The sequence below is a fragment of the Lutra lutra genome, chromosome 16, assembly GCF_902655055.1.
Source record: "Lutra lutra chromosome 16, mLutLut1.2, whole genome shotgun sequence".
Lineage (NCBI taxonomy): Eukaryota > Metazoa > Chordata > Mammalia > Carnivora > Mustelidae > Lutra > Lutra lutra.
The window spans coordinates 12,592,394-12,614,854 of record NC_062293.1 but is presented as its reverse complement, the minus strand read 5'-3'; the positions used below and the strand labels follow the sequence as shown (position 1 = coordinate 12,614,854).

Sequence of the window (22,461 nt, the reverse complement as noted above, 5' to 3'; positions counted from 1 at the left end):
TACTGATGCTGCCTTGAGGTTGCTGGCGCCCACACTAGGGGCAATGTTGTCTGTGCTGCGTGTGCTACCTTCAGAAATTACATTCACAAATGCCGGTTATGGCTTCTGTTCTCAATGGTTAAATGGGTAATCAATCGACACCCAGGAGTTCTTAACCTAGGCTCTATGGATGGGCTTCAGAAATTCTGGAAACCCTTTGATTTGTATCCATATTGTGGGGCATGGGGGCATTTGATGGTGAAGGAGGAAGGGAGGAAGGTTATACATTTTTAAGATTTTCGAAGGATGTTCCTTACCTCTAAAGATTAGGAATTACTCTGTTACAACAAGAGGAGGAGAACTGGAAGCCATTCCAAGGCCAGCACTGTGCTTTATGGAGAATAGCCTTTCCCTTCAATGTTTATATCGTCATGGAACCAGACCTGCTCACCATCTCTTAGGATGAGTTACTTCCTAGCAGTTCCTTGATTCTCATGTAAGGAGATTCTTTACATTTTCCACCAGACCGCTCAATAAGATGTATATAGGCTTAAATCCCAAGATAAACGCAGCTTAGTCTCAAACTGGTATCCCAACTTCATATTTATAACATAAAGGACACTAATAACCTCCATGCATATCATAACAATATTTTTGTCTGCATAAATATATATGTATGTACAGTTGACACTTGAACAACATGGGGATTATCCATGTTGAAAATCCATGTATAATTTTTGAATCTCCCAAAACTTAACTACGAATAGTCAATTGTTGACCAGAAGTCTTACTGATAACACGAATAATTGATTAATACATATTTTGTGTGTTACATGTATCATTTACTGTATCCTCACAATAAGTAAGGTAGAGATAAGAAAATCATAAGGAAGAGAAAAAACATTTACAGGACTATTCTATTGTTATTTATGGGAAAAAATTGGTGTATAAGTGGACCCAGGCAGTTCCAACCCATGTTGTTCAAGGGTCAATATACTTTTTTTTTTTTAAAGATTTTATTGATTTGACAGACAGAGATCACAAGTAGGCAGAGAGAGAGGAAGAAGCAGGCTCCCTGCGGAGCAGAGAGCCCGATGCAGGGCTCAATCCCAGGACCCTGGGATCACGACCCGAGCTGAAGGCAGAGGCTTTAACCCACTGAGCCACCCAGGCACTCCCAACATACTTTTTAAATGAAAAAATTGGCAGTCTCATGGTTCTTAAAAGTGGAAAGGGAGATTTTCTTATCTTCTTATCTTCTTTCACTTATTTAGGGAAAATACTTAAGAAGTCTACTTTCTTAATTTTTTTTTAGTAATTACTTTTTACTTTCAATCATATTTTTCTCTGCAATATTTCCACTCAGATGAACTTGACTTTATTTTTACCCTTGATCTCTTTTTTCACCTTCCTTTTTTTTTTTTTTTTTTGCTCATTTCATTTAGACATCAATTGTCAAAAACTCATTTCACGTTCTCCCTTCAATGTGGTTATATACTTCGAACTTCACTGAGTGGTCAAATTCCTGCAATTAATTGCTTGCATGGGTTTTGCATCCCTGAATCTCAGTGCAAATGATCTGTATGACTGATCATTCTTTAGCTATAAACCTGCTTTGGAAATATGCTTTGGAAAACTAATTTCTAAAGCATTTCAGTATCCTTCCTTTAGCCTTCATAATTTGTCATGGAAACAATGAAGAACTGTTGGTGCTCATTTCTGGTAGGATGAGTTTGAAAAAGCACCTTGGAGAGAATACGACTTCCCTCTGGAAGCTTGAAAGTAATGAGTTACAAATGAATGAATCTTCTATTTTCTTTATGGAAAAACTGAAAAGTTCCTTCAAGCTGTGCTTATGTTAGATTTGGCATCACACTGAGTGTATCGCGGATACTGCAGAAGAAATCCTGTTGTGAAATTAGATGAGAAACAGTGGTAAACTGAATTTCACTTAAGTGAGTGTTTTTACAATTTAAATTTTGTTTCTGCCTGGTATTTGGATAAATATACTTCAGAGCTCTTCCAGAAATGTAATAGAAGACCAAAAAATATCACAACATAGCAACGCAGACATGGAGACTGCTGTTGAGGTGCTTGAGACTTCCTGGGAGTAAAACAAATTACATTTTTCCACTTGATCTTGCTATTCTACACAGAACTGGTAAACACAAAACCCTTTATTTTATTTCAGCATCCTCAGAATTTGGGGTCCAGTTTCTTTAGACCTCGGAGAGTTCTGAATGCAAAAAAAAAAAAAAAAACCCCAAAAAACAAAAAAACAAGCTAATGCTCACTTTCCCCCTTTAATCCGACCTCATTCACCTCTGGTTACCACTTCTGAGATACCAGGCAGTATATTCTCACTTCGGTAGACTCAATGACGTCTGTCCACATGGGCACACCCTTCTGTGAACACCCCTACAGCTATTCTATTTCTCTTTACCCTTTACCTGCTTCTTCTCTACAACACCTAAAATGTTCACAAGAGGCTCTCCTCGCTGGATGACCCAGGGGAGCAGTGTGCCGACAGCGATCGTGTTACCCTGGGAACCTCCGCCTACGTACCATCAGGCTGCCCAGCCAGCCTGGAGGCCGCGCAGCCAGCCTGGAGGCCGCGCGACACCCGGGAACGTCGCCATGGCAACAGCGCGGCGCGCTCACCGGGATCTGGAGGAACGAGTACGGAAGTCCCGCCTCCGAATTGCCGGGAGCGTCGCCATGGCAACGGCGCCGCGCGCAAGTCGCGAGCCGCGGGGTGGGAAGGGGGCGGGGAATGAGGGCGCGGAAGTCCCCGCCCCTGGGCTGCTAGGGCGGCGGCGACCGCGACGGCCCGCAAGGATTTGAAACCGTTTTTTCTGTGGCGGAGGTGGCGGCGGCGGCGCGGCCGACCGGAAAGCTTGCATGTAGGGGCGCCAGGTTCTCGACTTCCCGAATTTCCCCGTCCCGCCCCTACACCCGGGTTCTCGAGTGGAATTTTGCGCGGGAGGGCGGCCGCCCCTCCCTTGCGGGCCCGTTCGGGGAGGGGCGTTGCCCGGCAGGCCCCGGGCCCGTTCGCAAGGCCTGTGGGGCGCGCGCCCCGCTGGGGGGTGAGGGTGAGGGAGGCATTGAGGGTGGGGTGGGGCGTCCGGGCGCGGACTGCTGCGATTCCACTTGGGGGTGAAACCCATTCCCGGAAAGTTCTGGGTAAAGTTTGCTAGGTGGATGGAGCTGGTCCGCAGGACGCGGTCCCGAGGTCGGACCGCAAGGTTGGTGCTGGGGAGGAGAAATCTGTGTCCTGCACAGGGCCGGGGAGCGGCCGCGGCCTCGCGGCCTCGCGGGCTCGCAGTCCCCCGCCCCGCGCCCGCTGGCCGCTCAGACACGGGAAGTTCCTCCCAGGAAAGGATGGGCGACCCCGGAGTTAGGGCCGGACCGGTGTGCTGGCTCCCGTGTGGGCTACAGTCCCGACGCCCGAGCCCTCGGAATGGCCTGGCCCAGCGCCGTGCTGCGTGCGTGCGTGCGTTGTGCGTGCGGGGGACACCGAGTGTCCCCGAGGTCCGGGGTTCAGGAGAACAGCACGGGTGCAGACGAACAGCTTTTGTTCTGATCCTTGTGTGGCTGTTTTAGCATTTGTCCTTTATATTCAAAGATGAGTAAAAATAAGGTACAGAAGGCGAACGGAATGACAGGGGCCTCTGCGTAGTGGCCAGGCTGCAGTCTGGCGCGCACGACGGCGGGCACACAGTGTCCAGGCCCAGCTGCCACTTTCCGTGGGACTGATCTAGGGCAGTTACTTCGCGCCGCTGAGCCTCGACTTCCTCCCTTGGGAAATGGCCATGAAAGAGTGCCGGTCCCCCAGGGCGATGACTGGGAAACGTTTGTAAAGCGCACAGTATGCTCCAGGCACCGTCAGGGAAGTCCCAGTCCGTGCTCTGGTAACTGTCCAAGCATCACGTGCACCTGTGAAACTTCTGATTTACCGAGGGACGTATCTCAAGTTTTCGGGAATGACTCACCATGCATTTAAAATATGGTTTGAGCAAAACTGATTTTTGCAACTTCCAGGAGTTTGTTTATTGTGTTTGGCCGAGGGCACGATATACGGGAGGTGTATTCTTTGGCAGCGTGGCTGCTTTTCTCCCAAGGTCTTTTAATATTGGTGGCTTGCATCTGCTTTGCTGATGCCTGTGGAGGCTAAGCACCTTGAGAAGGTCTTAGCCCATTTAATAGGTGTCCACATATAAATAGGTTTAAAAAAAGCCAATGCCAGTGAGTTAAATAAAAGACGTGGTCAAATATAGATTATAACCATAAGCAAGAGTGACCCATCTGAGTTCTTTTTTTGCTTTTAAAGTAATTTATGTGATTGGTAGGCACATGAGACATACTGAAATACAGTTTTAAGTAGTGATAAAGCTTTTTGCCTAGCTGGAACTAAGTAGATAATAGTTTGTTTACAAGATGTAATTTGGGTAGCAAGAATTCCTTGAAGGTTTGAAATGATAACTTAATTTTTTCCTTTTTGCATTTCTTAATTTTGTTGGCAAATAAATAAGGGATAAGGAGATGCAGATTTTTAGCTTTTTCCCCATATCACATTGACCCTTGATTGAGTTTTTTTAAAAAAGTGTACTCCACTATTGTGTCATTATAGTGATTGCCTGTCTGCTTTTCAAAATATGTCTTTATTAGTTGGAGATGTTGCTGATGTTTATGTAAATGCCCAAGAGATCAGGTATAATGGATCTGAGAGCTAGGGATTTCAGAATTTTAATCTGAGCTTTGTGCTTAATTTCATGACTTCGAGGAAGTCTTTCAGCTGTTGAGTTTTAGTTTTCCCTAATATTAAATACTAACATCTCCTGTGTGTGTCAAAGGATTTATTGTGAATTAGTAATTATTAGAAATCTTTTTGTTTTAGCTTTATCTATGGATGTTCTCGGGCAAATGTTTGAGCACGTGGGCAGGCTGCACTGTTTCAGTCTGGGAGTACTCCTAGGCTAGAGTGGTGCTTAAAATTGTGAGTTTTGGAGTTTCTATTTGTGTTTTCATCCATTTTAATAGTTACTTTTTAGCTTTATGATCTAATATCCTATAGTAGTAACATAGCCCTCTGCTACCAAGTACCTTAACAGGTGTAATTATATAGGAAGACAGTTAGTGTAGGAATGCCAGATGACCAACCAAACACCCCCAAGCCAATGAACCAATCAGAACATGCATTTAAATAAAATTTGACTTAATCAAGTCTTACATTTGAAAATATGTTTCTTCTACTGTGATGCACAAGGTAGGATGACCAGTTATGGTAAATAGAATTAAGGCCATGTACTATTTCTATTCTAGAAGATCTATTTGGTACTTGGAACAGAATCTTCTCAAAAAATTATTAGTCTCACTTTAAAGTGGGACATTATTCTGTTTTGTTAGCATTTATGTACCAGTCCTTGAGCTTCTAATAAGGTGCCACATAATGTGCCAGGTACCTACTAAGATGTGTGAGTCATGGGCCCTGCCTTCCAGGAACATCTCACAGATGGTGGAAGACATGTAAATAATGCACAGAGGTGTACGAAAAATAATGGCACGGTGAGTGCCGTGCCACACATGTGAGCAGTGCACATGGAAAATGGAACACAGGAGTCAGGGCCGAGCGGGGCAGGATTTTCTCCGAACCACCATTTGGGCTGCATTTTCCTGACTGCGGGCAGAGGGAACCCCCTGTGAAGAGGATGTGGAATCATGTCAGGGCTTGGAGTGTTGCAAGAATGGTGCAGAGGTCACTGGCAGGGATGTGGCCCTTGGCGGGTAGACGAATTAGGCAGAGAGGTGAGAGGTGGGCTCGAATGCAAAGGCACTCGTAGGCCTAGCTTTGGGTTTAGGTATATGTTGATGCAGTAGGTCAAGAGAGATTCTTAAATAGAGAGTGATATGCTTCGCTTTGCACTTAGGGAACTTACTCTGGTACCAGTGACTGAAGTAGGGAAACCAGACGGTGGGGAGGTCAGCTGGAGGAGGGCAAGGGAGTGGTGGGAAGGGCTTTCTCTGAGATCGTGACAGTGAGAAGTGAGACACTAGCAGGTTTTGAGACATTTCTGAGTATTTGTTGATATATTGGCTTGAGAGGGGTTTAGAGAATGGGAACAGTGGAGAGGATGGAGGCCATGGGGATGGAAAGTTTGAACCCACGAGGAGGTAACTGATAAGTGATGGAAATACTGGCATTAGAGACGACAGTTAATGCTTCAGATACAGAAGCAAAGGAGGTAAGGAGGTATTCTGTTCTCTTAGAGGTAAGCTGAGAGGTGGAGGGAAGAGGATTTGGGGTGTCACCACCTGATTATTTTTCCTACGAAGGAGGAGGTAAGATTTTTTAAAAATTGAGAGTGAGGGGAGACAAGAGCTGTTTGAGGGGCTTTGAGCAGCTTTGAAGCTGCTTTGTGGAGGAGGAAATAGGGAAAGACATGTGAGGGCTCAGGTAAGGTGGGAAGCTGTCTGACTGCAGGTAGCGCCATCTTTCTCCATCAGACCCTTCGTGAGGGAATGAAGGAGGGCGTCGCAGGAGCGCAGTCTTGCTGAGGAAAGTGTGCATATTTCTAACTTAAGGAATTTCTTCAAAACCTATTGACTTTTGGGATTCACCTTCTTATAGGTAGTGTTTTTCTTGCTAATTTGGAAGAAATGCGAGGACTAATGTTAAGGTTTTTCGAGGGGAATTAAAAATTTTGAATGTACAGTTAAAAATTACTTTTTTGGTATACAGTTCACTGAACTTCTACACATGCATAGAATAGGGTCTTATAACCTCCTGCGCAGACAGTAAACAGAACAATTTCCAACACCCCAGCTCCTTCTCTAGTGCCACTTCTTTGTATTCAGACTGTCCCCCATCTGCTAACCCCTGTGAACCACTGATCTGTTCTCTATACTCATACTGTTCGCCTTTTCTAGAACGTCATTCAAATGGATAGCTTGAGTATGTAGCCCTTTGAGGATGGTTTCTTTCGCTCAGCATAATACATTTGAGGGTTATCCATGCCCTGTATGTTAGTAGTTCATAGCTTTCTGTTGCTGAACCCTCCCTTCGTTGTGCGGATACACCGTAGTTTGTTTATTTCCCAGGTGAGGGACACTTGCATTGTTTCCTGTGTTTGGTGATGACCCAAGAACAAAGCTGCTACAAGCCTTATATTCAGGTTTTTGTGTGATTATAGACGTTGTTTCACTTGAGTAAATACCTAAGAGTGGGATTTCTGGGTCATCTATGGTAAGGGTGTGTTGGACTGTGTAAGGAACTGCTAAATTGTTTTCCAGTTGTGGCTGTGCCGTTTTGCATTCCTCCCAGAAGTTCGTGAGATTTCTTGTTCTGTGTTCTCACCAGCATTTGGTATCGTTTGTTTGGTGTTTTTTATTTTAGCTGTCCTAATAGGTAGAGTGAGATCTCATTGTGATTTTAATTTGCATTTCCCTAATAATTAATGAGACGGAGCATCTTTTCATGTGTTTAGTTGTCATTTGCACATTTTCTTTGGCAAAGGGACTCTTTTTTTTCCGACTTATTTTTGTTTTTTTTCCCTTATGATTGAGTTTTGAGAGTTCTTTGTATGTTTTTCATATAAATCCCTTATGAGATATATGATTTACAAATATTTTCTCCCAGTCTGTGGCTTACCTTTTCAATCCCTTAATGGAGTACTTTGCAGAGCAGTTTTTTATTTTGGTGAAGGTCAATATGATAATTTTTCTTTTATGGGGAGTGCTTTTGGTTGTCATATCTGAAATATTCTTGTCTAATCCAAGGTCATGAAGATTTTCTCCTATGTTTTCTTCTAAGAGTATTATAGTTTTACATTTTACACTTTAGGTCTTTGATTTCTTTTAATTTTTGTACACAGTGTAAGGTCTAAGCCGAGATTCATTTATTTACTTTGTATATGGATGTCCAGTTGTTACAGTGTATAAAACCTCTGTTATAAAACCTGTCATTTCTCCAAGAATTGCACTTTTGTCAAATACTAGCTGTCCATACTTGCATTGGTCAATTTCTGAACTCTAGTCGGCCCCGTGAGCCTGTGTGTCTTATGCTCTCACCAGTACTACGTTGTCTTGATTCCTTAGCTTGATAGCACATCTTAAGATCAGATAATTGAGTTCTCCAACTGTGTTTTTTTTTTTTCAGAATTGTTTTTGATATTCTAGTTCCTTTACATTTTTACATAAATTTTAGAACCAGCTTGTGCACATTTACAAAGAATACTGCTGGAATTTTGATTAGGACTACAACATATCTATAGGTCAGTTTGGGGATATTTAACACTATTTAACACTAATGAGTTTTTCTTGATCTCCTATTTCATTAGAGTTGTGTAGTTCTCAGCAGACAGATCTTAATATTTTAATTTTAAATCTTTTCTAGACTGAATTATGGAAATTGGAAGTGAAGAAGAAAAATGGGAGAAGCTGGATGCAGAATTTGATCACTTTGTGGTAGATATGAAGCCCTTTGTTCTAAAATTGCCCCATAGGTCAGGTAAGATTATGATTGCAAACCAGATTTTAAGATTAATTTTTCTTTATATTATCTTTTCAAACCAGTGACTTATCACAATGAAGAGAATGCTTAATTTCTTTTTTCTTTCTTTGTTTTTGGTGAAAGATTTATTTATTAGAGAGTGTGTGTGTGCATGTGGGGAAGGGGAGAGGGAGAGAGAGAATCTGAAGCAGACTCCTTGCCGAGCGCAGAGCCCAATCTGGAGTTCGATCTCACTATCCTGAGATCACGGTCTGAGTTGAAACCAAGAGCTGGATGCTCAACCGACTGAGCCACCTAGGCGCCCCCAAAAGCTAAGTTTCTTTAATCACAGTTTCATGGTAAGCTGATGTAGAATTATGTGCTTTGAGCTATTCAAGGGTATATAGAAATTTAGTGATAATATCCTAGTAAACTGTGGGAAGATCTAGTAAACTAGATCTGTAAACTGTGGAAAGAGTGTGCTATCACTCTCAGACATCGTGAGCTTAAAGCCCGTGGATCTCTAACGTTAGCTACAGCTGTTTCTAACTGCATCTTTTTCCTCCCTGAAGTGCTTCCTCTTTCAGGAGCCTACTACTATCCATCTGTTCTCTGACAGTTTTATTTATCAAAGCAGAAAAAAAAAGTCTATTGATCTTGTATGCTTATTGGTTGACTGAATGAAATCAATTGTGAATGAGTTTTTGTTACTATCTTGTCTGTACTTCCTGGCCTGTTTAATAATGGGATGAGAGTCTTTGTATCAAGTCAAAGACTTTCAGATGACTTAGGCATCAGAGAACAATTGGAGAGGGTTTGGGGGGCCAGGATGATTCTCTAAGCCATTGTAGGCTGTAAAGGTTAATGGCATTTGTTAGTGGGGAATAGTGCCAAGATACTCTAGCTTTTAGCCATGTTTTGTCGAAGTTCCCTGTTTCCCTGAGGTGTGTAAGTCAAGTCCATGTTCAAAATGAGGAAGCAGCTTCATATTAGATATTTGTTCCAGGGGTCTGCACTGGGAGAAGGGAGTGTAGTGTCTGAGTTATACATTCTGAGGTCACCTTCTCTTCTGGGGCTGTGGCCTTTCTTGGCATGGTCTTCCTTCTAAGCTTCTTTCTCTACTCTCTTTTGCCTCATCAGACTGTAACCTCTTCTTTCTCCCTCTGCTAGTCTTTAAGATGCGTATTTCATGTTCTGTGGCTCAGTCATGATAATTTGTATTGTTTGTATATTATTTGATTAATCGTATTTCTATTTCATGATATCTATACTGTGTTCTTTTCTGATATTTCCTACCTTTTTTTGGTCTTTTCTATTCTATTCTTTTGTATTTCTGTTTCTATTCTTTTCTATTTCATGATATCTCTACTGTGTACTGTGTTCTTTTCTGATATTTACTACCTTTTTTTTTGTCTTAGATCTGATTTGGACAAATTTGTATTAAAGTCTCTCATATTTCATTTTTTTTAAAATTTTTTTTAAAGATTTTATTTATTTGTTTGACAGAGAGAGAGATCACAAGTAGGCAGAGAGGCAGGCAGAGAGAGAGAAGGGGGAAGCAGGCTCTTCCTGCTTAACCCACTGAGAGGGCTTAACCCCACTGAGCCACCCAGGGGCCCCTTCATTTTCTTTTAAAAATGGATGTTAGGTCGGGGCACCTGGGTGGCTCAGTGGGTTAAAGCCTCTGCCTTCGGCTCAGGTCATGATCCCAGGGTCCTGGGATGGAGCCCCACATCGGGCTCTCTGCTGAGCAGGGAGCCTGCTTCCTCCTCTCTTTCTCTGCCTGCCTCTCTGTCTACTTGTGATCTGTCTGTCAAATAAATAAATAAAATCTTTAAAAAAAAATGGATGTTAGGTCATATGATTGGATTAATTGTAATCTTTGGTTCATGACTCATTGTCAGTATTGGTATATCCTGCCCTTTAATTAATTAATTAATTCATAATGAATGTTCCAGAACTCACATCCCAATCAAGACCTGGAATAATGATGATAACTTATATCTTCTTATAGCTAAATGCTACTTAACAATAATGGCTTTCCCCAGTACTTTAAGTAGAGTAAAGAATTCTTCTCATGGACTAAATCGTACTAAATTCTGGCCATTAGGTTATTATATAGATTTCAGTTTGCAACAAGGCATATAGAAAATACATAATTTGAAAAAAGTGTTTTCTTAAGTTTATCAGTTTCACTCCTACCCCCCAAATACACCAAGTATTTCATGAAGTTTGCTTTGTGATTATATAATTTTCAAAGCTAAAAATACAAAAGTTCTTTAAAGGTTAGCCCTCATACCTGTAAGTGATAAATCTGGTATAAGCAAAGTGGTAAATCCGGCCTGAGTGATTTTTGTAGGTAAAACAGTAAATGAATATGACCTTTAGAAATAAGAGATTAAAGCAGAGTTATGATTTATGTTAGATGTATAATCCTTAAATTGAGTTAAACTGATAAAAGATTAATCTCAAAATAGTTTTCATGAGACAGGAAAATAATTCTGTGTAGTGGTCAGATAAGGTAGTCAATGGGTCATTATATGTGGATTATATGTATTTTTAAAGTAGTTTTTAAAGGGATAATTATTTTGCTAACTTACATGTTGATAGCCTTCAATTATTTTTAGAGAGGTTAAAAGAAAACCCTAAATTAATCAACTACAAATCTGAAATTTATCAGCTTAGTAAATAAAACATTTAAGAACAAATTTTAGGGTAAGTCTAAAATGCTTAAGTAAGATTGCATTTCAGCTCTCCTTTGGTTTGTATAATTAGAATTACAGAAAGATTTTTCAGCCTAGCTAAAATTATCTTAGAGATGTTTTACAGCATAATTTTATCTCAGAAATTATTCAATAGCGATCAGAGATTTTATTTTTGAGAACATATTTCTTTGCATTTTTCTTGCCTGATCACTATTTAACTGAAAAAGTTAAGCTTTTCAGGGGTTGGCAAACCATAGCCTCCTAGGGCCAAATCCAGCTTGCTGTCTTTTCTCTAAAGTTTTATTAGAAAATACTGCTGCCTATTTGATTACATGTGGCATGGGGCTGCTTTCATGTTATGGTGGCAGAGTCAAGTAGTCATGTCAGGGACCGGCTGGCCAGCACAGCCTAAAATGACTGCCTGGCATTTTACAGACAATGTTTGCCGCCCCTGCTCTAGACCAAAAAAGATGTTTTATAGGCCTTTACTGTTTTATTTTCTGAAAAATCAAGTTTCTAATGGTTGTTATGTATTTCTAGAACGACAGAGGTGTGCACTTTGGATCAAAAAACTGTGTGAGCCTTCAGGAACAGGTGCAGGAATGATGGGCAGGAAGAATCGGAACCTGTACGCCAAACTGTTACTGCACATGCTGAAGCGAGGAGTGCTCGAAGGCCCCTTTACACACCGACCTGAACCGGGGACACTGAAAACCTTACCTTCGTACATGGTAGGTGTCATTTACCAAGAGGTGTCTCAGCTTCATTTCTTTAAAAATGTCAACTCATCATCCCAGTTGGGAATGGTTATATTATTGCGCTACAAGTCCTGGATAATATATGAGTTAAAACTGGTTTTTTTCCTTTCTGATTCACTTTTTCCTCCTTTGAAGAGAAACCAGATATTGGCCTTATGGGGATTATGCATATTGATCTAGCCATCCCACAATATTCTCCCAAATTTCTGAAAAACAGAAAGTAAACTTTTTAATATTGAGCCTTAGTTTCCCCACTAGTTTTCACTGGACAACATTAACCATTATTTATGTATATCAGTGAATTTTAGTTTATTAAGCTCACATACATCATTTAAAAATCACGAGAGGTTGGATTGAGTGACTTTCTACTCTAATAAAATGATGATAGTAAGTTGGAGTTTATACTTCATTTAATTTCACTATCAAAATCAGCTGTTACAAAAGTAGTTATAATTATGTTTGATTGGTGAGTTGCCACTGTCTTGATCTTTGTAACCATGAAATACACCTTGGTTTGTGTGGTGTTTGAATACTTGAGAAACCTGACTTGAGTACTTGGTATTGATAGCTGTTATTAGGATATTTATCTATTTTAAAAAAATGACTTTGGTTAACTTAAACCAAAATGCAGTGAAGAGGCCTACTGCACACTAGATGATAATTTTGTTGATCAAGGAGAGATGCCAAAAGTTGTAATGCTGGTTCCAACTGTATGGTAAAGTAGAGCCGTGTATTTTCCTTCAGATCAGTGGGCTTGGGGGTAGTAGTGAAGTTTCTGGTTAATGCAGTTTCCTTCAGAAGTGTGTCAGGAAGCTCTGCTCACTTGAAAATCAATTAGTGGGCACTGCCATTCTTCTTAAAGACTGAAGGTAGAACCTTGTCTGAAGCACATTCAGATGTTGAGATATGGGTATGTTGCATCATGTTTTTCCATTCACACTCATTTCACAGACTCATTGGAAGGCTTGATTTCACAAATAGTAACAATGAGAAAGCCCAGGGACCCATCTTGGATCTTCTAGTTAGTTTATGGCCAGAACTAAACTCCAGGTCTTCACCTCTGTTGCTCCTCCTTTACCTTATCGAGGGATTCTTAATTTCTGTTTCTGATTTTTATGGATTGTGGTTTCTGTGCCCACTGATTTTGTGTGTGTGTGCAGAGTAATTAGTGATCACAGAAAGAAATAGAGCACACGATTTAAAAAGAATTTTCGATTTATCTTTTTTTTTTAAACTGGGATTTCTAGTATTCCATTTCATTTTCACTATCAGTTTATTAGCCATATCTCTCCTTTTTAGTAGTTGCTTTAGGACTTGCAAATTGCATCTTTAAGTTATGGTAGTTTACCTTCAAAAATATTATACCAATTTATGAATTATGGAAGAAGCTTCTGAGATTTCCTCCTCCCATTCTTTGTGCTATAAGTTTTCATCCATTTCACTCCTACATGTATTTTATTTTTAATTTTAATTCCAGTATAGTTAACACATAGCATTATATTAGTTTCAGATGTACAATATAGTGATTCAACATTCTATACATCATTCAGTGCTCATTGTGATAAGTGCATTTTTTTTCAGCTTTTCTTATTCCCAATTTTATTTTTTTAAAATTTTATTTTATTTTTCGGTGTTCCAAGATTCATTGTTTCTTTACCACACCCAGTGCTCCATGTAATACCTGCCCTCCTTAATACCAGCCACCAGGTTCACATATTCCTCCCCCACCACTCCAAAACCCTCAGTTTGTTTCTCAGAGTCCACAGTCTCTTGTGCTTCATCTCCCCCTCCAATTTCCCCAATTCACTTTTCCTTTCCTTCTCCTAATGTCCTCCATGTTATTCCTTGTGTTCCACAAGTAAGTGAAACTATAGATAATTGACTGTCTGCTTGACTTATTTCATTCAGCATAATCTCCTCTAGTCTCGTCCATGTTGATGCAAAAGTTGGGTATTCATCCTTTCTGATGGAAGCGTAATATACCATTGTATATATGGACCACATCTTCTTTATCCACTTGTCTGTTGAAGGGCATCTTGGCTCTTTCCACAGTTTGGTGATTGTGGCCATTGCTGCTATGAACATTGGGGTACAGATGGCCCTTCTTTTCACTACATCTGTATCTTTGGGGTAAATACCCAGTAGTGCAATTGCAGGGTCATAGGGTAACTCTATTTTTAATTTCTAAAGGAATCTCCACACTGTTCTCTAAAGTGGCTGCACCAACTTGCATTCCCACCAACAGTGTAAGAGGGTTTCCCTTTCTCCACATCCTTTCCAACATTTGTTGTTTACTGTCCTGTTAATTTTGGCCATTCTAACTGGTATAAGGTGTATCTCAATGTGGTTTGATTTGAATCTCCCTGATGGCTAATGATGAACATTTTTTGGTGTCTGTTAGCCATATGTATGTTTTCTTTGGAGAAGTGTCTGTTCATGTCTTCTGCCCATTTTTTTGACATGAATATCTGTTTTGTGTGTGTTGAGTTTGAGGAGTTCTTTATAGATCTTGGATATCAGCCCTTTGTCTGTAGTGTCATTTGCAAATATCTTCTCCCATTCTGTGGGTTGCCTCTTTGTTTTGCTGACTGTTTCCTTTGCTGTGCAGAAGCTTTTTATCTTGATGAAGTCCCAAAAGTTCATTTTTGCTTTTGTTTCCTTTGCCTTTGGAGACATGTCTTGAAAGAAGTTGCTGTGGCGGATGTCTAAGAGGTTACTGCCTATGTTCTCCTCTAGGATTTTGATAAGATTTCTGCCTCACGTTGAGGTCTTTTATCCATTTTGAGTTTATCTTTGTGTATGGGGTAAGAGAATAGTTGAGTTTTATTCTTCTCTTCATAGCTGTCCAATTTTCCCAGCACCATTTGTTAAAGAGACTGTCCTTTTTCCACTGGAAATTTTTTCCTGCTTTGTCAAAGATTATTTGACCATAGAGTTGCGGGTCCATATCTGGACTCTCTGCTCTGTCCCACTGGTCTTTGTGTCTGTTTTAGTGCCAGTACCATGCTGTCTTGGTGATCACAGCTTTGTAGTAAAACTTGAAATCAGGCAACATGATGCCCCCAGTTTTGTTTTTCTTTTTCAACATTTCCGTAGCAATTCCAGTCTTTTCCAGTTCCATACAAATTTTAGGATTGTTTGTTCCAGCACTTTGAAAAGTGCTGGTGGAATTTTGATCGGGATGGCATTGAAAGTATAGATTGCTCTGGGCAGTATAGACATTTTAACAATGTTTATACTTCTGATCCATGAGCATGGTACACTTTTCCATCTTTTTGTGTCTTCTTCAATTTCTTTCATGAGTGTTCTGTAGTTCCTTGAGTACAGACCCTTTACCTCTTTGATTAGGTTTATTCCAAGATATTTTATGGTTCTTGGTGCTATAGTAAATGGAATCGATTCTCTAATTTCCCTTTCTGTATTTTCATTGTTAGTGTATAAGAAAGCAACTGATTTCTGTACATTGATTTTGTATCCTGCCACATTACTGAGTTGCTCTAAGAGTTCTAGTAGTTTGGGGTGTGATAAGTGTATTCTTAATTCCCTTCACCTATTTCCCCCTTCCCCCTCACCCACCTCCCCTTTGATAACCACCAGTTTGTTCTCTATTAAGGGTCTGGTTGGTGGGTTTTTTTGTTTGTTTCCTTTTTTTGTTGTTGTTCATTGGTTTCTTAAATTCCACATATGAGTGAAATCATGTGGTCATTTATCTTTCTATAAAGCTGTAATTTTTTATAACATAAATAATTATCAGATTTTTTTTTTTAAAGATTTTATTTATTTATTTGACAGAGATCACAAGTAGGCAGAGAAGCAGGCAGAGAGAGATAGGAGGAAGCAGACTCTCTGCTGAGCAGAGAGCCCGATGTGGGGCTCGATCCCAGGACCCTGGGATCATGACCTGAGCTGAAGGCAGAGGCTTTAACCCACTGAGCCACCCAGGCGCCCAATAATTATCAGATTTATCTGTTATGTAATTTTTATCATTTATCAGATTTCTTATACAGCAAAGCATAACTAAAATGTAAAATGGTATCCACTTTATGTTTTTTAATATTTCATAATTCATTATGCATTTTTAATGTAATTGAATTTAAGTTGAGTATTTGAAAGGCTGTTACCAGACTTGAAACTTGGTGGAAATCTTAACTATTTCATTATAGTACATTTTGAAAGAATAATTTTTCTAATTTTTAAAAATCAGTCCATCTATTTTGATGAACCAAATCCAGCACGAGCAAAAGGTTCAAGCCCGGAAGCATTACCAGACTGGGTAATGGGTGAGCTGGGGACCAGTGAACACAAATTAAATGAATCGTGGAAGCTTTCATCTGGAGAAGATTACTCTTTGGTGCAGTCGCCAACTGATGTACACAGGTATGCTATGAAAATGGGATTTAAACGTGATTCATTATTTAAACTGTCTTCAGATCTGGTTCATATGTTGCTTTTCCTTGTGGGTTTTTTTTTAATGGTAAATTGGCTTAGTTTATAATTTCATTATATTCGAGGGCTGTGAAGGGATGTCAGGTAGGAAAAATAACAGTTTTGCTTAAACACTTATGATACATGCAAGATTCTGTTATAGTTTTAGCCACTTTTTGGGTGTTCGTTAAATATATATATAGATATATATATCCCATACTTAGAAGCTAGTGCCTGAGAACCTTTAAATAACTTCTTTGTTTTCCTTTATGACAAGCATGAATTAAGAACATTGTTAATGACTTTGCCAAGATGTAACATCCTGCATATTCATCTTGAAACTTATGCTTGAATTTCTCTTCTTTTCCCCTCATTGTACAGTATTTGTTTCGACTTAATAAAATAATGAATATAAAGGTAAACCCCAGTCAACTGTATTTTCTCACCAAAGCATGAAACTTAAGTAGGATTTTTAGTGCAAATAAGAATAAACTTATAAGGTTTTCAAATACACAAAAAGTTTATTATTGTTGTAGTATAACTTTTGGCCTTTAGGAGGGATAGATTTCCATTGGACTTTTATCAAATTTTGAATTTAACTTGGGCATTGTTTTCTGAAAAGTTAAAATTTTGGACAGTGGCAAATTGACATGGAACACACTTTATGCTCTATGTCTCACCTTTCTCTTGCTAGTTTTAATATTTTGGAACTTGATGTAGTTAACAGTATAATCTTTCTCTTTTTACTGTCATTTTTTTTGGTTTATTCCTTAATCAGAGAAATGTTATTAGTAATTTGAAATGTATTCATGGTTGATGTAGTCTGGTTACAGGTTTTTCAGACCGCACATATTATGATGGGAAAGAGCAGACAGATGAACACAAGGCAAGAAATCCAGTCTACGTGAAATTTGTTTTATTAGAAAGGGGAAACAAAATGGAGAGGCAATAAGGAAAAATGGTAGAGTTAAGGAGACATTCAGAAGATTAAAGAGAAATGAGTAGATGAGTTAATAGCAGGTGGTGTTAGATACTTATTTTTTGCAGTCACAGGAGATTTAAAAATAGAAGAGGGGTTATTGTGGCATTTTTGTCAGCCTTGTAGTTGGTAAATGGAGGTATAAAGATATAAGAAAAACAATTCTTGGTTTGGCTGCAAAATCCATTAGGTGTTTGCCAAAACAATTCTTGAGTGTCCAACTAAAAGCTACATTCCTTTCTAGGTAATATGTATGGAGATGACAGTATAAAGGTGAACTAAAATAGGTTCCCATGTCTTAGAGCTGAGCAGAGGTTGGATACTGATGATCTTCTTGGACTGAATGAATCATGGGGTGGATAGATTTGTTTTGTTGGACTTGTAGAGTGTCTTTAAAGATTTTTGAACGAGTCATTCAGAATTAATAATTGGGGAATTTCATATAAATACCTAGTTTTTTTGACTATTAAAAAACTGGAGACCCAGCTGTCTTTCGAGAAGACAGCCATAGGTTGGAGATAAGTAATTCTTGGTTATTCCCCTGATGCATCATGCCTTCACTGTTTGCTGCTCATTTCTGACACTGAGTTTGTCTATGAGCTCTTTTTCCCTTTTAAGAAGGGTTGAGAGGTGAAAGAAGTACTTCTTTTCACATTTTTACATTCTGTCGCAAGTGGGAAGAAGAAAGGTAGATGAAGAGGGCTCATATGACTCAAAAAGAGGAGAGAGACTGCATCTTTGTAGAAGTGAAGACTGTCCCTACATCTGGCAGTGTAATCACTCATTTGTTACCTGGATCCTACAGACATTGGATTGTTAAGGGTAGTTTTAGGTAAATAGGGAAGAGAGTTAGGTGCGTGGAGAATTTCCATATGGTGATTATGTGTGCTTGTGGGGATTTTTGTGAAGATTGAGGTGTGTGTAAAAGTAAGGTTGAGGGTAGGAAATTTTTTTTTTAAGATTTATTTATTTATTTGATGAGAGAGAGAGACATCACTAGTAGGCAGAGAGGGAGGGGGAAGCAGGCTCCCCGCTGAGCAGATTCCTGATGCGGGGCTCGATCCCAGGACCCTGAGATCATGACCCAAGCTGAAGGCAGAGGCTTAACCCACTGAGCCACCCAGGTGCCCTGAGGGTAGGAAATTTGAGAAATCAGGGAGTCTAGGTGAATGGGCTTTTCTTCTTGGAACAGAGGGTAAAGTTTAAGAAAATATAGTGAGAATATTCTTCAAATACTATTCAGTGACTTTTCTGGAAAATGATACCATAGTAAAACCTCCACAATTTTAACATATAACTTCTTTTTCCTTGTTGCTCACCTGTAATAAAATGGCGTGTAATGCAAGTTATTCAAATAATACAGCAGGCAGTCATTTGGTTCTCTTCAGTCCTTCAGACCTTACAGTTCAAAAAAGTGTTATTTGACACCCCAGGTCTGTTTGAGAGACTCTGTGTTTCCCTGGTGTACTCATGACATTCAAGGGTTCCATATCTGTCCTCTGTGCTAGAGTGTAAATGTCAGGAGGCAGAGACTGTGCTTTTCCTATTTGCACTGTGTTTCCAGCATCTAGTGCTGAGTGGGAACCTCTTAGGAACTCTCTAAGTATTTGTATTTGTTGAGTGCTTACGTGCATGAATGAATGAATGGTGTTGGGCACCGCCACATACTTAATCTGTGCAAAAACCTTTTGAGATGGGTAGATTGTGACAGAGAGGATGGCCCACGAGGATTAAAATAAAACTTTCAGGACAAGTTGAGGAAAGGATAAATTTTAGAAGAAGTTAAGAGAAGTGGTATAGGCTGTAGAAATGCCCATCACACACTGTGAGGAATATAAAGACAGTGAGCCGGAAAAGGCATACTGAAATATCTTTCTAGTCAAGTATCAGAATACCACGAAGGCTAGTGTCCAATGAGTGCCACAAAAGAAAACTTCTCAGAATATCTTTTCTTATTTTTTTCTCTTAATTTGATCTATTTTCAAATTTTAATTTGATTTAAAATTTTAATCCACATGTACATGAATTAACAGATATTTGTAATTTTATATACATGAAGGCATTTAAAAAATAAAACTGACCTTTACTTTAGCTAAGGGCAATAAAACTGATTTAAAAGCCAAATACATAATGTGTCAGATGAGATCAGAAGTGGTGGTAAGAGTCTACTGATGGTCTGTCTCCATTTTCCTAAAGTTGCTCCTTTACTAAGTAGTCATACTGTGCTAATGAAAAAGTTAGTATCTGCTAGTGTCGGCCTAATACAGCTAATCAGTTCTGTAAGAAATTGTTTTAAAAAGTTTAAGAGGCTTATAATATTTGACACATGTATGTTTTTATAGTGAATAATTTATTGTTACTTAGAACTGAAGTTTAATGCTGCCTCATAAATTTTACAACCACTTCAACTTGTCCTTTGAAAAACCTCTTTAATCTTAAAAGATTTTCCCCCTTAGTGTTTCTTTTTTGATCACTTTATAAAATCCTGCTTTACTTAGACCTTTTTGTCTGTGAAGTATTTCTAATGGCATTTTAGATTATGCTGTTTGTGTCCTAGCCTTTTCATATTATTAAAGATGCAGAGCCCTTCTGAAGCCTCTTTGTTAGGCCTCTCTATTCAGCGGAGGTGACACCTTTCCTTTACCTTTATTCTTCCTGTAGGATGTGGGCTGTAGCTTCGTTCTAAACATGTTAGAAGTAGTAGGAGGTTATATTCTGCCATGCTTATTCTCGTGCCCCAGCCCCCCCGGTACACATCATACCACGAGTAAACTTAGCATTTCACATCAGGCAGCTTTGACACGTAGCTAGTTCCAACCTGGTTTTGTTCTTTGCTTTCCTTTTTCATTATTCGTAGTTTAGGGTTAGGTTATTATGTATGTTTTCTTTTACAAAAACCACTTTTCACATCATTTTGCTATTTTATTAGAGATCTGTTGCTGCATTTAGATGGCAGACATCTGCTTATTTTCTTGGTGGTGAAATATTTTACTTACATTTGAGTTTGGATCAGGATTTTATAAAATGTTACTGATGAGACCGTAGACTTAGATCTCATCCCTGCACAGTCTGGCTGATTTCATTTCGTTCTGCCACCATGAGCTGTATCCATATATATATTGTTTCCTGGTCATCCTTCAGATACTTACCACTGTGATCTGGTAAAGACCTTAATTACCTTTGTGGTAGACAGACTTTCAGGTGGCTCCATGGTCCTCCTCTGGGTTTTCACAGTCTTGTGTAATCCCTATTCCTTGGGTATGGGTAGGACCTGCGACTTGCTTCTAACTAATAGAATATGGCAATGGTGTTGGGATGTCACTTCCGTGATTACGCTATGATATGTAAGACTCTGCCCTGCCAGCAGACTGGGTCTGGAGTCTTGCTGCCTTTTCCTTGCTGGCTTTGAAGAAGCAGGCTGCTGTGAGTTCTCTAGCTATTGGACACTGCTGCTGACAACCCTACGAGTGGGGAAGTGGATCCTTCCCCAGGAGAGCCTCCAGATGAGAACCCAGCTCTGGGCAAACTATGATGGCGGCCTCGTAGGGTCCTAAGCAGAGGGCCCCGCTCAGCTGTACTTACACTTTGGACCCACAGAAACTATGAGAACATATGTAAAACCATATGTGTGTTGTTTAAAGCTCTTCAGTTTGTGATACTTTGTTATGCAGCACTAGATGCCTAATATGGTTTTTGTCCTCCTTTTAGGAAGTTATACAAACTGTATACAATACCTGCTTCTTGTAAAAACCTGAGTGTAGAAACACGTGGAGTAAAAAGTCAAAGCCCTTCTCTCCAGATCCTCCTATTCCACTTGCCTCATGGGATGTAATAGTCATCAGCAGTTTGGTGTGTATCATTCTCTGGTAGACACATAGCTACACAAAGGTAATTACAAAGTTAGGAGCTAGCGTACACTCTCTGCAGTGTTCTGAGACTTGCCCTTGTCTGATCCTGTCGTGTAGTCCGTGTGTCTTTTTAATTGCAGATCATAATCCATAGTGTGGATAGACTGTAATTTAACCTAATTTAACCTGTCTCTGTTGCTTTTAATTCTCTATTGTTATAGAGAATGCTTTGGTAACATTTTGGTACATATATGGCTCTGCAGCTGCCTGTGTTTTGGACTGTTACTGATGCCCAGAAAAGAAATCACTGGTTCAGTAGCTAGGTGCATTAACAAGTTTAATGGATAATCTATTGGTGGGATAATTAGTAGGTGCAACATTTTGTGAGTTGGTAACAAAAATCTGTATGGGCTAGTATGGGGAAATCTCTAAGATATATAAAGTTTAAAGGAAGTATATGAAAGTATAGCGAGCTTCCATTTGTGTGTGTGTATTTTAAAGAGAATATGTGGATACATAGGTGTACACGTGTAAGGGATATTTCTGGGTGCCACGTTTGAAACAGTTTTAGAGTATAGGACTAGTCAGGTGTGGAAGTTGAAAACTTTTTTTTTTTTTTAATTTTATTTATTTATTTGACAGACAGAGATCACAAGTAGGCAGAAAGGCAGGCAGAGAGAGAGGAGGAAGCGGACTCCCCTCTGAGCAGAGAGCCCGATGCGGGGCTCCATCCCAGGACGCTGGGATCATGACCTGAGCCGAAGGCAGAGGCTTTAACCCACTGAGCCACCCAGGCGCCCCCAAAACTTTTATTTTGTACATGTGTCTGTGTTATTTTTAATAGTCTACACACTTATTTTTTTGATAGATTCTGTTTAGTTGCCCTCCAGAATATCATCTTATTAAGATGTTTGGGCATGGACATCATTAACATTAACGATGTACACTTAACTATAAGAAACAAATATACAAGTTTAAACACAAGAATGAAATTTTCCCCCAAAATGAATACTTGTAGATTTCACTTGTATTTCTAGTTTGTGAAAACAGAAATCAAGTGGGATAAGTTGTACCATTTATGGAGTATCTACTGCATGCTAATACTATTCCAGACATCTTTTATGAGTTATCTGATTTCATCCTCCTCCAGTTCTTTGAGGTTGCCGTGATGGCCCTTTGTATTTATAGATGAGGTAACAGCTTCAGTAAGGTCGTGACACTTCTAGTCATGGATCCAGTTTCGGAGTCTAGGTCTTGATGATTCCAAACCTCACGTTCT

General features: G+C 39.6%; 1 protein-coding gene across 6 annotated transcripts in view; it reads left to right on the top strand.

The window, feature by feature from the left end:
• Window positions 1-2,767: 2,767 nt before the first annotated feature.
• CEP112 (centrosomal protein 112) overlaps window positions 2,768-22,461 on the top strand; it is a 431,394-nt gene continuing 411,700 nt past the window's right edge. For 3 of the 6 annotated variants that reach the window (XM_047708130.1, XM_047708128.1, XM_047708132.1), the window contains exons 1-4: window positions 2,768-2,882; window positions 8,372-8,485; window positions 11,713-11,903; window positions 16,135-16,307. In XM_047708130.1, coding sequence (XP_047564086.1) covers window positions 8,380-8,485; window positions 11,713-11,903; window positions 16,135-16,307 — 470 coding nt within the window. In that variant the 5' untranslated portion in view covers window positions 2,768-2,882; window positions 8,372-8,379. Of the gene's footprint in view, window positions 2,896-8,371; window positions 8,486-11,712; window positions 11,904-16,134; window positions 16,308-22,461 lie in introns of those variants that run through there. The other 3 variants (XM_047708131.1, XM_047708129.1, XM_047708133.1) reach the window with 3 other exon arrangements.